Source organism: Talpa europaea (genome assembly GCF_964194135.1).
Source record: "Talpa europaea genome assembly, chromosome: 1".
In the NCBI taxonomy this organism is placed as follows: Eukaryota; Metazoa; Chordata; class Mammalia; order Eulipotyphla; family Talpidae; genus Talpa; species Talpa europaea.
Window position 1 is genome coordinate 131723372 of NC_140073.1, and position 15799 is coordinate 131739170.

The window sequence follows — 15799 nt, forward strand, 5'->3', positions numbered from 1 at the left end:
ATGTTTGTTTTGTTCTCTATTATATTTTTAGCTCATAAAGGACACAAAATGAAAAGCTGATGAATGAATAAAATAAATTTTAATAATTCAGAAAAAAAAAAAAAAAGAATCCCTCCCTGGATATGGGGGGTGCCCAAGTGAAAACTAGGTATGCAACGAATCTGGAGATACCCAGCATCCCACATTCATTCACGCAAAGAAACAGTTACCATAAAGAGGCCTCATGTTCAATTGAGGGGATGCTGGACTTGGGCCAAGGAAAAATGTCCCAGGTCACTTTAGATGACTTAGACAATTCTTCTGAGTCTGGTAACAGTTAATTGACAGTGACAGACTCCCATATAAGAAAGGGAAAGACACTCTCTAAAAGCAAGGTGATTGCTATGACAGAAAAAAATATACCAACGCGTGCCCCCCACACTCCGCCCCCCTTCAGGGCTTGAAATTTGAACCTGGTTGGGTCAATATCCATTTGACCCTCCTGCCCACCCCCAGTGTGCAAACACTCTGCTGTCTCTGCCTCCCTGGACTAGTTCCAGGGAACTCACTTCCCTGTGCTGCCATAGCAACCAGGAAACAACCTCCACTCACAATAAGGATGGTGCCATGGCGGGATCTGTAGATGCACACAACTGACCCACCAGCCGGTAACAGAGCAACGGAGCCAGGGCACAACAAGCACGCAGGCGAAGGCGAGAGAGGCTGCCCAGAGAGCAGACGATCCCGAGCTTGAGGAGCCTGGGTTTGCGGTTTATTTTTTCTCCCGACAAAGACACACACTGTCTAAACTGTGTGGCTGGTTGTTATTAAGAAGCTGCTGTACGAGGGGAAAATGTATTTAATAAAAGGCCCAGTGTTTGTGGTCTTCTTAGGCTCACTGCTGAGCTTAGGAAATCTTGAGGTGTGACCAGTTTTCAGCCTTCAAAACCAAGATGAACTGCCCTTGAGAAGGGTGGTCAGAGAGGAAACATGTTCACACTCTCTCTCCTGAGCCGGGGACATGGGAAGTTGGTCCAGAACAAACAGAAGTTAGAAGTCTATTTTGAACCAGAGGTGAGTCTTACTGCTGAATAAAGGCACATTTTGGGGGTGAAGGTAGAAATATTCTATTTTTCCATTAGCCTTGTGCATTTTGGTTTTGTTTATTAGCGAGATGGGCTGGGGGCAGGGGGCCACTAATGGATCTTCCCCTCTTGGTGAAACTCCAGAAGATGACATAGCTTGCCTGGCACAAGGAGATTACCAATGTTGCCCTCTTCAATGACTTATGGCCTCTTTTGCTTTAGACCAAAGGGGATTCCAGATCATCTAGAATTCAGATATTTGATTTAAGACCAGAATTTCCACCTGTATTCTAGGCAAGCTCGTGGTTGTTTGGCTTTTAGAAGTTGTGTTCTGTGGTTGAAATGCTGTGTATGTACATGTCATTTCAAGGGCTTCCTTGAACTTTCTGAAATTCAACCCACTGGATTCATATTAACATACCCACCCTCCAAAAATCTCATCTTAGGTCATTTTAAAGCAGTGGCAAAATTCCCTTGTTGCACTAGTTTTTTCATTGTTGTTGAACTCTGCCAGGAGTAAGAAATCCATCTGGGGTACTTTGAAAACTTTTGGCTCACACAGAGATTTTCATTTTCGTGATAGTTTGTCATGATATTTGACCTTCCTTTTATTAAAAGACATATAAAGTTTCAAAAGACCTCTGTGGCCAATGGCATTTACTTACTTACAAGATATGTAACTACTTTATAGGCTCCTCAATAGCCAAATTAGGTAATGTTGCCTAGTGTCTGGAATGTACAGAAATTCTCCCTGTGTTCTGCTGAAGTGATGGATTGGAATGGTTTTTTCCCATTTACACTGCCAGTTAGACCAGTTCTAATTTCAGAGTTATCTGCTACCCTTGATAATTCTGACTATTTACTTGCATACCAGGAAACTTAAAAAGGCCTATAACCTATACTCTACCCTATTTAAACCTCCAGGCACGAATAACTCTGCTGAAAGTTGTATGGGGTAAAATGGAACGATGCCCTTGTTCTAATTCTGAGAGTGAACAAAATTGCCACGAGTGACTGTGTACTGACACCGCGCGAGCAGATCAGAGAAAGTCACCGAGAACCGTGCACATGGGGTGTTTGCTATATGTGGTTCTCCCACCTCCCACAGTACATCCATCAAGGTATCTCTTCTCATTGCAGGATTACTTGAACTGGAAGTCCCCAGAAGATTATGTCCTGGTCAGCAAACCAGAGGATGAGGGCAGTGGCAGCCAGCACATGTGGAGTCTTTTTCTCCCTAAAACATTCAGCACTAGAAAGGGCGCCCTGATTCTCTACTCAGAAGGTTTAGCCATATCAGCATGGACACCTGAAGAGAGAAGAAAAGGCCCCTGCCGCCCTAAAGGCCCTAGGAAGAGGCTAGATCTTGAACTGCATACACTCCAGGACCTCAAGGAAGCCATCCTGGCTTACGGAAGGGGACAGGTAGGCCAAGCAGTGTCCTGGGTGCAGGGCAGGTGCTTACCTGCATGTCTAGAAATCCAGTTGTGGCTTTGGGTAAACCTGTCTGCTCAGAACCCCAGGAAGGTATGAAATGCTCAGACCTCCACTTCTTCATCTCTAAAATGGGATTGTGGATTGTACTCGTGGCCTATTCTGTCACACTCAATTTGTCACAAGGTTTGAATGAATAGTGTCAATGAAAGGCTCTGGAGAGCATAAAGGGCTGTGTCATCATTATTTTGTGTCTTCCTTTCCATTAGAATAACACTAAGTTCCTTTCAGCATTGGCCAAATCCAGACCAGCAGACATCTTATCATAATTCTGGAAATCCTATCTCGTCATCACAAGCATCCTGATATTCTTGGCTTTGGAAATGTGGGAGAGTATTTTAAATATTTATCCTAAGTCCTTCTGTGTCTGCAGGAGAGTTAATGACTTTTTCCATTCTGAATGTAACATTAAAAGAAAAATCCTGTGCTCGTGTTTCTGATTCCTATTTTGTAATGTCTTGGGAGATGTACACACGGCCCCTGCTTTATAGAACCACGTGCATCAGTTCCTTGGCAGAGGCCATGAGAGAGACTGGGAAGATGTTGCACTTTACGGAGACAGTCTGGGTCACAGACAGTGGGTTACTCTCCAGTTTAAGTCTCTGCAGGCTTCACATTTTCCACAGGATAAAGTCATTAGCTTCTCACCTCAGGTTCTTCACTCATTGACTTTTTTTTTTCATTTCTAGCCACAACTCATATTTATTCTTATCAACACCTTGACCATGGGCCCCTCAAGACCCTACACAGAAGAGTTCACCATTCCCTGAATGCCCCCTCCCTTCATAACTTCACTCTTTGCACATGCTTCTACATCTGGAAAATTCCTACTCATCCTTCAAAACACAGTCCAAATGCCATCTCCTCCCTGATGCCTTCTCCCTTTTCCCTTGCAGAGATGTTCCCCTTGCACCCCTCCCTGAACATGCCCAGACTGGTGGGCATTGCTGCTTATCTCTTTGCCCATCTCTTGCCACCTCTTCTCTCCGAGAGAGAAGCATCTGTGCCTAAATTATTTCCATAGAATAGTGAGTATTCATGAATGTTGAGAATGAATGAATCAGTCGTGCATGATGCTTTCAATGTTTCTTAGATCATTTCCCAGTATCATTATTGAGCAATTTATTATCTTCACCACCCTAGGCAGGGATTCCTCTGCTCCTTTTCCTTCTTGTAAAATACAGAGATGCTAATGACCTAGACCAAATAAACAATTGTCCTTTGTCTTAAAATCCTAGGATGAAAGGAAATTAATCATTGTTGAATGCTTGCTATTACTTTATGGCTTTTTCTTACAGTTATAAAAATATAAAAATATTTTATAAAAATCTTTAAAAACCTTTAATCTTCACAATGAGACTGTGAAATATGTTTTTTCTTGACCCCCTTTTAGAGATGAGAAAACTCAGATTCAGAGAAGTTAAATGACTTGGTTAAGATTTCAGAGATAGAAAATGATCGAGTCAAGGTTCAAACCCAGGACTGCCTACCTCTCCAGGGCCAGCATATTTTGCATTTCACGCTATTGTCTGTGGTCTTAGAAGGAACTTCGGAATTCATTATGCCAGGCTTTGGCTTGTTTGCCCTTACGTCCACGCCTCTTTACTCTACACTGCTCTGCTATATAGAACTCCACAAACATCTGTGTTACCTGGCTTCTTGACTAATTTTGCCAGTGGGAAAAAAAGGAGAAAATACAGGATATGTCTTCCCTCCTTGGGATAATGAGAAGCATCTGCGCCACCTCTATGGTCCAATTCCCATGGACAGGCCCACGATGGTCCAGATCCTCCAGGTGACCCACCAGCTCATCCCTCCATCTTCTAGCCTAAGGGTGGCTTCCTGATGCTACTAATCTCAGTGTTACCCCACCATATGTTTGGCTTCTGAGCTCTCTAGTCACCTGTATAATCAATTCCTAGAATTAGATTCCTTCTGTGTTTACTTAGAGTGACTTCTGTTTTCTCGGTTGGATACTGACCCATATGTATGCTAAATACAGCCCAGAATAAGAATACCTTCCATAGCTTTCAGATATTTGTCTGTATGACTTGAATATTTTGGACAATAGGGAATTTTATTGCTTTATAAAGTAGGTGATTCTATTTGGAGATCTCTTCATTTTTATTAGACTTGGGCTCAGTGAAAAAAAGAAGTTTCTGTCTTCCTGTGGTAACCATCTACTAGATTCACAAGGCATGCCTATATAAAACTGAATATTTAGCGCCTACCCCCAGGATTCATAGAAAGCACTTTGAACAGTGGCAGAAGCATAGTAAATACTTTAAAAATGTTACATCAAATGGGTAGAAAAGAAATGGTGGAAGTACTCAGAAAAGAAAGAAAAATTTGAGAATAATAACAGGACAAGAATTTAAAGTTCTAAGACATAGTAGATTTTAAAAGTAACTCAAAAGGGACTTGGGAATTAAGAAAATTAGCAGCTTGGGAAAAAAGAGTTTGGGGAACTACAGAGCACCATCTGATTATGAAAACTATAGACTGCTTTTTTAAAATCACAGTATCTAGTGCTGGGAAGGTGATGGAGATATAAACGTCCATACATTAGGAGCACAAGTTCACATGACATTTTTTTAAAGATTTATTTATTTATGCATACAAGAGCTGGGGTACAGGCCAGAGGTGCAAGGGGGTGAGAGGATTCACCGGAGACAGAGTGGGGAACAGAACAGGCAGACTGACTGAAACACACTGCTGAAGGGAGCAGCGAGTGAGTGAGGAGAAGTCTGCTGCACCATGTCGGTTGCTCCCTGGCTGGCCAGGGATCAAACTCATGCTGCAGAGGCTGCAGATTGCTTCATAGTGCTGTGCTTAACCCCTTATACCACCAGGGAGGCCCCACATGACATTTTTGGAGAGCACTTTGGCAAAAACCTAAAAGGGTTGATACTCATTGATATAGCATTCTACTTATAAGAATTTGCCTTAGGAAATAATCAAAGATATGCCCAAAAATATTTGCACATGAATGTTTACTACAATGTTGTTTATTACTAGGAAAAAATTGAAAATAACAAATGTCCAACAATGAAAATAGATTACATTATGGTACAATCATATAATGGATTCTGGATCAGGTAGTAAAGATATATATTAGTGATGAATAACATGAAAAAATATCCACAATGTTTTTTAAAGCAAGTTACAAAATAATGTTCATAAAATTAAAATACCATTGATCATTAATATTTTTTGAGTATTTACTGTGCTCTGTCTCTGTTCTAAGCGAACCCTGGGGGTAAGTGCTATTGTTATCTTATTTTAAAGGTGAGGAAATTGAAGAACAAATAAAAATTTTCATTCAAGATGATACAGCCAAGTAGATTGCACCAGATTCAAAACCAGACACTGTAGGGCCTCCCCGGTGGCGCAGCGGTTGAGCGCTGGGCTGCAAAGCTGCCCACAGCCTCTGCAGTTTGATCCCCGGTTTGATCCCCGGCCGCCCGGCAAGGGTCCCACATGGCACACAGACCTCTCCTGCTGCGCCCACTGCTCCCCTCAGCAGTGTTCTTTGGTCCTTCTGCCTGTTCTGGTCCCCGCTCTGGCTCTGGTGAATTCTCTCACCCTCCTGCTCTTCTGTCTGTACCCAGTGCTTGTATAAATAAATAAATAAATCTTTAAAAAAAAAAAAAACCAGACACTGTAGAAAGCCTCACATCTCTAACATAATCCCAACTTTTAAACATAAGTTACAACCAGAAAGATACACATCATAATTTATTTTTTTTATTTTTTTATTAAAAAATCAATTTATTCTTGTTCCATAATAAAACCATGATTAGTATAAAACATCTATATGCTTATTAAATAAATTATCTTAAATTATATATATATATTTTTTACACATCATAATTTAATGATGGGTAGTGTGAGTATGTGATATTTTTATTTATACATATATTTTCACCAAGCTATTTTAAGTCATAAGAATTTTTTAAAAGATCTATTTATTTATGCGTATAAGAACTGGGGTGTAAGCCAGAGGTGCAGGAGCTGAGAAGATTCACCAAAGACAGAGTGGAGAAAAGAACAGGCAGATCTACTGAAATACACTGCTGATGTGAGCAGAAGGTGAAACAGGAGAGGTCTGATGCACGATGTGGGTAGCTCCCTAGCTGAGCAGGGATCAAACTCGTGCTGCAGTGGCTGGTGATAGCTTGATAGCCCTGTCAGGTTTAACCCCTGTGCCACCAGGGAGGCCCGATAAGAATTTTTTTAGGGTGGCACTGGCGGTTCAGCACAGCGCTGTGAAGCTGTCTGCTGCCTCTGCAGTGCTGGTTCCATCCCCACCGGCCGCAGAGATACCCACATAGCACAGCGGACCACTCCTGTCACACCCGCTGCTCCCCTCAGCAGTGTATTTCAATCAGTCTGCCTGTTCTGTTCCCCACTCTGTCTCTGGTGAATCCTCACACCTTCCCACACATCTGGCCTGTACCTCAGTTCTTGTATAAAAAAATAAATCTTAAAAAAAATTTTTTTAAAGAATTTTTTTAATAAAATTAAAGTCAATGATTTTGAAGGAGATGGATAGTGAAGGGGAGAGAGGTTGATTTAGCAAACCAGGAAGGGTCAGGAGAGGAAGTGGTATACAAGAAGTGTTATACATGGACTCCTCCAATAACTATACCATCTATTTCTTAGGATCAGTCTTTCTTTGTCCAAAAAGTATAGCTCAAGAGCTAAAAACATCACACTCAAAGTAAAAGATCCAAAGTGAGGAAGGAAAAATGGAGAAGGTTGTTCCCCAGTGAAGTAGCACTGCTCACAGAAGGAGCTACACTGCAACATGCATCAGGAAGGCTACATATGCATCTCCCCCTCAGACCTGTGGGAACTGAGCTGTCACAGGGAGGTGCAATTAAATTTGTAAAGCATCTCACGTCATCTCCAGTTCTATATATGGATCTAATGACATGTATGGTAATATGTCTGGGCTTTATAGCTCAGCCTACACCTATTTTAAACTTTCTTGATGGCCCAACTTCCTAAGGAGTTAAAATAAATGTTAAGCAATTCGATGTCTGAATAGTTACACTTCTATGTACATGTAGATATGTTGTTGCTTTTTTTTAACCAGAAGGAAATATTGTTCAAACATTAGAAAGTTAGAACCATCCTTCTTAAAGCCTTTACTTCATTCAGCTTTTCATCATTTAGAAATAAAATGTCTATAAAACCTAAATAGGCATAATTTGGGGTAGTTATCTAAATGATAGTGATAATGAGATTCTTGAAGCATAGCACAATTCTAAAGTGCCTCTCAAATCATCAGATATGTGAAATAACATTCACATCATTTATTATTTATTCTCATATTTTTAGAATTTTATAAATCCAGGGAGATTGATTGATTGATTGATTTTTAAGAATTTATTTATTTATATATATAAGAACTGGGGTACAGGCCAGAGGTGTGTGGGGGGGGAGGTGAGAGGATTCACCAGACACGGAGTGGGGAACAGAACAGGCAGACTGACTGAAATACACTGCTGAGGGGAGCAGCAAGTGAGACAGGAGGGGTCTGCTGCTCCATGTGGATTAGCTCCCTGGACAGGGATCGAACTCATGCTGCAATGGTTGCGGATAGCTTCATAGTGCTGTGTCTTAACCCCTTGCACCACTAGGGAGACCCATAGAGAAATATTTTAAATATCCAACAGTGGGGCATTGACTGAATAATAAAAACAATTTTTAAAAAATTCAATTCACAGGACATCCCATGTCTCTATTCCTTGGAGGAACAAACAGGATTTTAACTGTACAGCTGATTTCAACTAAGGTTGCATTGCTTCTGTCATCTCCCTTATAATTGCGGTTACATTTAAGAGGATTGCCAACCTTGTTCCACTAAATATATCTCTCATTCTTTATTATCTAATTTCTCCCTGCATCTTAATACTAAAGGCACTTAACTCTTTAGTTGGCATTTTTAACCAATTCCCAACCGTTGCCATTACTCTTTTAATATTGGGTGAAATATGGGTTTCGAATAAAGCTTATTTTTCCAACCTAAACTTAATGTAGACTCATCATACAAGATAGAAAAATATGGACAAGTGGAAAGAATAATAAATTATCCTTCAGCCAAAGATCTTAAGAACAAAGTTCCCCTTAAAATCCTGATCCATAACCTACTGCTTGTGTAATGTGTCCCTAAGATGTGACCAGTGTTCTGAATGTCATCAACAAAATGTCAAGTAGGTGCCAAAGCAGAAAAGAGGAGGGAGAGGATCTTACTTCACTCCTTTCTCTCAGTGCCCTCCATATGAGCAGCTATACTTGGAGTTTTTTTTTTTTTTTTTTTTTTTTAATTTTCTAGAGGCATGTCTTATTTATTTATTTATTTATTTATTATTTGTTTGGTTTATACATGCACTGGGTACAGTCAGAAGCGCGGGAGGGTGAGAGAATTCACCAGAGCCAGAGCGGGGAGCAGAGCAGGCAGAAGGACCGAAGTACACTGCTGAGGGGAGCAGCGGGCGGCAGGAGAGGTCTGCGCGCCATGTGGGACCCTCCTCTGGTGGCCGGGGAGCAGCCGGGGATCGAACCGGCTGCAGAGGCTGCAGGCAGCTTCGCAACCCAGCGCTCAACCGCTGCGCCACCGGGGAGGCCCTATACTTGGAGTTTTTAATAACCCAGGAAGTGAGAAAGATCAGGAGAGAAACAGGGGTCAACCATGAGGTTGAAGTCAAAGGTAATGTCAACAATAGCTAACAAGCATTGCAAGACTCAGTGAGTCCCAGGCATTTTATCTCTATAACCTCACTCAGTCGAGACAAGACAATGAACTGGGTGCCCCATTTTGTGGGAGAAAACATTGGGATTTGTAATTAACTAACTAGCAAAACCAGAATAGCTCAGTTGGGAGAAAGTTACACTGAAATTAAATAGCTTGCCCAAATTTATACATCTAAGTTGTAATGAGGATTGGAGCCCAAACAATTGATTCTATAACCCCACTCTTAACTCTAGAGAGTCTGATTTTAAAGAGTCCACATATCCCAGAGGAAAAAGAAATATCTCTCCTGCTTTAACAGCATTTTTGTAAAAAGGGGTTTAGGCCTTCCATCATATCCCTTACCAACTTTTACAATTCTTGGAAAACAAATCAGTTTTTCATGAAAATCAATCTGGGTTATAGGTAACAGGTTCATAGTAAGCCAAATATATGCTTTAGTAGACTCCTATTTTTCGAGGCTTTATATACTTAATCCATTGATTCCTTTGTATAACCAACAGATAGAGAACACCAATAGCAATGGTTGACACTTAACACTATTATACCAATTACTTTACAATAATGATCTCATTTAATCCTCACAGCAATTTTATGGGGTGTATACTTTTTTTATTGTGATAAAATATACATAATATAAAATCTACCATTCTAATCTATTTTAAATATTTGTTTCAGTGATATCAGAACATTCACTTTCTTGTATAACCATATCCCCATTAATCTCCAGAACATTTTCACCTTGAAAACTGAAGCTTTATACTCATTAAACAGTATTTCCATATTTTTCTCCCTGCCCCCAGTCATTAGTAACCACCACTATATATTTCTTATCTATGAATTTGACTATTGTAAGTACCTCATATGTATGAAACAATATAGTAGTTATCCTTTTTGTATCTTGTGCCTAAAGTTACCAGTTAGTGATTTTGTATTTATTTCACTTAGATTAATATCTTCAAGTCATGTTTATCAAGTCTCACAATTTTCTTTCATTTCAAGTCTGAATAATAGTCCGCCATATGTCTATGCCTCATCTTATCCATTATCAATCGATGGACTCAGATTTCTTCCACATTTTGGTTATTATGAATAATGCTGCTATAAACATTGGTGTACAAAAAACTGTTTATGTCCCTGCTTTCAATTATATTGAGTATATACCCAGAAGTGGAATTGCTGGATGATGGTAATTCTATCTTTAAATTTTTTGAGAACTGCCATACTGTTTTACATAGCAGTATTTGCATCACTTTACATTCCCAATGCACAAGGGTTCCAATTATTTCATAGTCTCATCAACACTTGTTATTTTCTGTTTGTTTTTATCATAGCCATCTTAATGTGTGTGAAGTGGTATCTCATTATGGTGTTGACTTGCACATCCTTAATGATAAATAACCTTGGTCATTTGTATTTCCTATGAGAATTGTTTATTTGAGTCTTTTCATCCATTTTTAAAATGAGGATGTTTGTTTTGTTGTTATTGAGTTGTAGGAATTCTTTAAATATTCTGGATGGTAATCCCATATCAGATATGTAATTTGCAAGTACATTCTCCCATTCTGTGGGTTGTCTTCACCCGGTTGATAGTGTCCTTTGATGCAGAAAAGTTTTAAATTTTCTGTCTAACTTACTTATTATTTTCCTTGTCTACTCTTTTGGTGTCATACTCAAGAAAGTGTTGCCAAATCCAATGTCATGAAGCTTTCCCTCTCTGTTTTCTTTCAAGAGCTTTATAGTTTTAGCCTTTGGTTCATTTTGAGTTAATATTTGCACATGTCGTAAAGTAAAGGTCCAAATTAAATTTTTTGCATGTAAGGTATTTATATTTATCACTCTCATTTGACAGATAAAGAAACTGAGACAGAAGTGGTTTCCCCAAATTCACACAACTAGTAAACAATGAACCCAGGATTTGAACCTAGACAACCTGAACTTTTTTAGGAGCATAACTTTTGCTGTTTTCAATTCTAGTTGGTGTCTATGCTTTTGTGATGTATTGCTGGTCAAATCTTTGATGCTAAATAACCTGGTCCAAATCAAGTCCTGTTATAACACTGCAACTATGGGAAAATTCAGTCCACTTCATGTTTCTCTTCTTGATGGACTATTATCTGGGGAGAGATGACCACCAAAGATATATGGGAGAGATAGCATCATTTACACAGAATTTAAGAAATTAAACCTTCAGAGAAAGGGACTAGCTGAGAGTAATAGTGTTTATACAAGGCTGATTAAAGTCAGGCTGGGGTTGGACAAGAATTTCCAGGCACAGATGCAAGTGGCTACACATCTCTCCCCTCCCACCCTACCCCCACCTTCACTCCAGCTACACTCACCTGGCAGCCCCAAGGCTGACTCTATTCACACCTGCACAGGTGCAACAACAATGGACAGTCATCCTCTGTTGTAAGTGTTGGCCTTTGCCAGAGCATACTGACTTGAGCAAGTCCAATTGAGCAGCAGGAGACACCAGCAGCACTCCTCTGGAGAGGAGAACTTTGGACTGGAGCAGGCAGATCAAGGCATGGGGAGTCAGCAATAGACTCTGGGAGTCTTCCCATTCAACTGAGCTCATATGTGGTGAGTAGTTATTAGCTAGTCAGTGCCTAGAACAGTGCCTGACACATAGTAAATGCTCAACAAGGAGTTGTTTTGTGAACACACTGGTTTCCAGGGAGTGGCAGGTGGAGGACATAAACTTTATCTACCAGGGGTGCTGGCCCAGGAGGCAGATTTGTGCATTGGTGATGCTTCATACAAGGCAACCTATGAAAGAAGCTAGGCTACAATTTATTAATATACTGTCAAAATATAAAGAAGATAGAGAATGTGATTGCTTCTTAGTGGGAAAATCTAGAGTGACATCCTGAAGGAGGTAGAATTTGAGCTGAGTCTTATGGTAAAAATGAGTGGAGAGGGATCTCAGTACAGGTGAGTAAAGGCCTAGAGGGGAGTGCGAGCAGTCAAGGTAATTAGACAGGTGTGGCTCTGAACCGAAAATGTACCTGGAGAAGTAGGTGGAGTAGAATTTTAGAGGGTTTTGCCTGCAAGCCCTGAGGTTTCTGGGCATCTCTTTTCACTCCTCTGTCAACTCCTGTACACAAAAACTGGACCATCCTCTGTGGTGAGATTGCAGCTGGCTGTCCAGTGTCTGTGCCTTCCTAGAGACCCTGGCACCCTGCCACCTCATATCTGCCGGCGGGAACATTGCCTGTACCAGTTCCTTCCATTCTCTGCTGCCAGAGCTGGAGCTGGATGAACATGACAGCAAGTGTGGGGATGGGGTCAGGTGTCCCTCTGCTTATGAAGGTCTGGCGGGCACTGGAAGACTACTGGCAGGAGCAAGTCCCTCATTAAAGGCAGCACTCGTGGTGGAGTATGGAAAATAGGCCATTCTGGGCACATTAATTACTCATTTCAGAAGAAACCAGAAGCTGGGGGGTGATGGGCAAAGCCAAGGCAGGCCTGAGCAGCCTGAAACCATCCACAACGGGCCTGCTGCTGTCATTTATTCCCTGTTCCAGAAACTCCCTTCCCGGCTCCCTTCTGTTTCTTTTCATTTTAGAGTAACTTTCAGGTGGGAGGTTAGAGGATGATATTAGGGAAGGAATGGAAAAATGTGGAGAGGGTGGGTGGATGCAATAAAATAAATCAATTTTAGTGTGTTTTCCATTTATAAATATAATCTAAACATATTACTCAAATTTTGATTTTATTAAAAGAGAAGAAAAAGCTATCTGCAATCCTATATCCAACATCCTAATACAACTCTTATTAGAATTTTAAAGTATTTTCTTCCAGTCTTTCCACCATGATTGTACATACTTAAGATAAACTTTTATGAGATTGTAATTGTTCTCTTTTGCAACTTCCTTCTTCCACTTATATTATTCTCTATGTTGGAGATGAGTACATAGATTGAACCCTGACTAGTCTCCTTGGGAGCCCTAAGGAGGCCTCAAGACTCCTTCAAAACATCCATTTATTCAGTGAGATGTAAAATTTTGTAACCAACTTCATAGGCATGATTTGAGAAACTACTAAGAGAAATCTGAAAACTAGAAAAATGTTAAAGAGACTGCACATTCTAGTCCCTGGAATCTATGACTATGTTAGGTTAAATGGCAAAGAGAGATTGATTGCAGACAGAATTAAGGTTATTAGTCAGATGACCTACAAATAGGGAGATCATCCTGGATTTTCTAGACAGGTCCAATATACCCACAAAGATCCTTACAAGTGGAAGAAAGAATCAAAAGAGAGAAACAGAAAAGAGGGCAGCACGAAGACTCAGTCCAATGCTTCAGGCTTTGGAAATAGAGGAAGGCTGTCACCAGCAAAGGAAAGCAGGTGGCCTCTAGAAACTAGAAAAAGCAAAGGAATATGTTCTCCCTAGAGAATATGTTCTTTCTGCCAGAAAGAACACAGCCTTGCCAACACCTTGATTTTAGCCCAGTGAGACACTTTCAAACTTCTGACCTCCAGAAATGTAGGGTAAATTTGTAGGGTAAAATTGCTTGAAACAACTGAGTATGTGGTCATTTGTTCCAGGAGCAGTAGGAAACTAATACAGAGGCCAACATCAGCCTTCAAACTCCAAGCAAAAGTGTTTTTAACTACCCCCAAATCCCAAGGCAAAGAACTCCCTGACTCTTCTTAGCAAACTCTTCCGCCACAGAGGCAGCAGCTCAGTAAAGCTCCAGAACCAAGCGGGTGCTCAGAAACACTCATTAGTGAAAAAACAAGGGTCTGTTGTTCATATCATGCCATCCACACAGAGGCCACAGCATCTCAGAGAAGTCTTGTTGCTTTTAGAGAGAAGTCATTTGAAGCAAAGGTTTGCAGAGGAAAATGAAGCTCTGATTCACCCACAAAAGGCCTTGCGTCTAATGGCACCGTGTTCCAGAATCTGACACAGTGCCTGGAGGGGCACTGTGCTGGAGGGACCCCACCATTCACTGCATTAATCAAATACAATAACAGAATGAACATTTTGCTTCCACTGCCCTGCTACAAGTCTTTCTTTCTTGTCCTTTCAAGATCATGTGGTACTGAATTTTCCAGACTCTTTTTGCACTTGAAGCCCTGCCACATAATCTATCTAGACATCAAGGACCAGTTGATCCTCTGTGCTTGGAGTCTAAGCATACACTTAATTTGAAAATTCCAGGAAAGTTAGAGCCAATTCAATGATAAACCAAGCTTCTTTTACCTGTTACTCTTGTTATTAATCTGTCTTGTTTGTCCCTTTTCTCCCGTGCCTGACATAATCTATAATGCTTAGTCTATGGTAGGTTTTTGATGAATGAATTAATGAATGAATGAATATCCTGAATTCCTGTTTGTCTCTCTCCAGCAGAGGTATTCCTTCATTGATAGATTTTGGTTTCCTAGCTTCCTCTTTACCTGAAGAAGAATCTCTGGTGGTCTTGAATCCTTAGCCACCACTGTGGGCTGCCCTTCCATGGCATTTCCACCTCCTGGTTACATCAGAATGGGAAAAATCCACAGCTCTGTCCAGCAGAGCAAGGGCCCAAACCCTGAGGTCTTCCTCTCCCCCATTTCCTTCATATTTTTCTCTTTTTTAATCATAAACCTTCCTTGGTAAATTATATGGTGATTACTGTTGGGTGGAAGGAAGTTGACTAGAAAGTGCTATGAGGGAACTTTCTGGGTTTGTTTTGTGTGGTGGTTGCAAAGGTGTATACAACTGTCAATTTTTACTAAACTGAATATTTAAGCTGTAGGCATGTTACTATGTATAAATTATGCCTTGGTTTTTAAAAAACTTTGAAAAGGAATTCTGAGATCACAATCAGTTCATCAGTCAAGAATGCCGTGACTGAAGGATGATATCAGCTGTGAGCAAGGGGGTGGGGCAGAGATGTCAGCATTAACACCCATGTTTGCTATTCCAGTGCTCAACTGATCGTCCTTAGAGTTTCAGCATCATTTAAGTGATTATACTTTTAATTTGTCCACCTTAAAGAATTACAGTGAGGTGAAAGTTCTTTGTATAATATAAATCCCTAGCTAAGTGTAAGATGTTATTATTCACATTGACTCCCCATGATGTCTCGCACAATGGGACTAACTTTGGCAGGTAGCCTCCCAGAAAAATCTCCCTTGCTGAAATGAAATGCAGCAGAGCCAGATATTTTCAAAATGCCAGGCCCTGCATGAGTATAGACAGAGCTTGTCAGTCCCATTATTCATATAAAAGCAGTGAGTGCTGATGCTAACTGCCAAGCTGGCTTTGCCATTGCTGTCCAGGCCACTTTTTAAGGTACTAAAATGCTTTCCACTGGCTGAACTAAGTAATGTGTTTTCCTTTGTGGTTCTTTATCCTTTTCTGAGGCTCTATCTCAAGACAGGGTCTGGTATTTTTCATTTCTCCTTCTCCTTCCAACTGCAAATCTTCAGAGACCTTTCAGAGCTTTGCTCTGTGGGCTCAGTTTATGTCTGTTAGCTGAGG

At 40.6% G+C, this 15799-nt stretch overlaps 1 protein-coding gene across 1 annotated transcript in view; it reads left to right on the plus strand.

The window, feature by feature from the left end:
• Nucleotides 1–969: 969 nt before the first annotated feature.
• Nucleotides 970–15799, plus strand: part of KIAA2012 — a gene marked incomplete at both ends in the record, with an annotated part of 103479 nt that continues 88649 nt past the window's right edge. Inside the window, 2 exons of the mRNA XM_084259511.1 lie at nucleotides 970–1053; nucleotides 2205–2489. Coding sequence (XP_084115637.1) covers nucleotides 970–1053; nucleotides 2205–2489 — 369 coding nt within the window. The remainder of the gene's footprint in view (nucleotides 1054–2204; nucleotides 2490–15799) is intronic.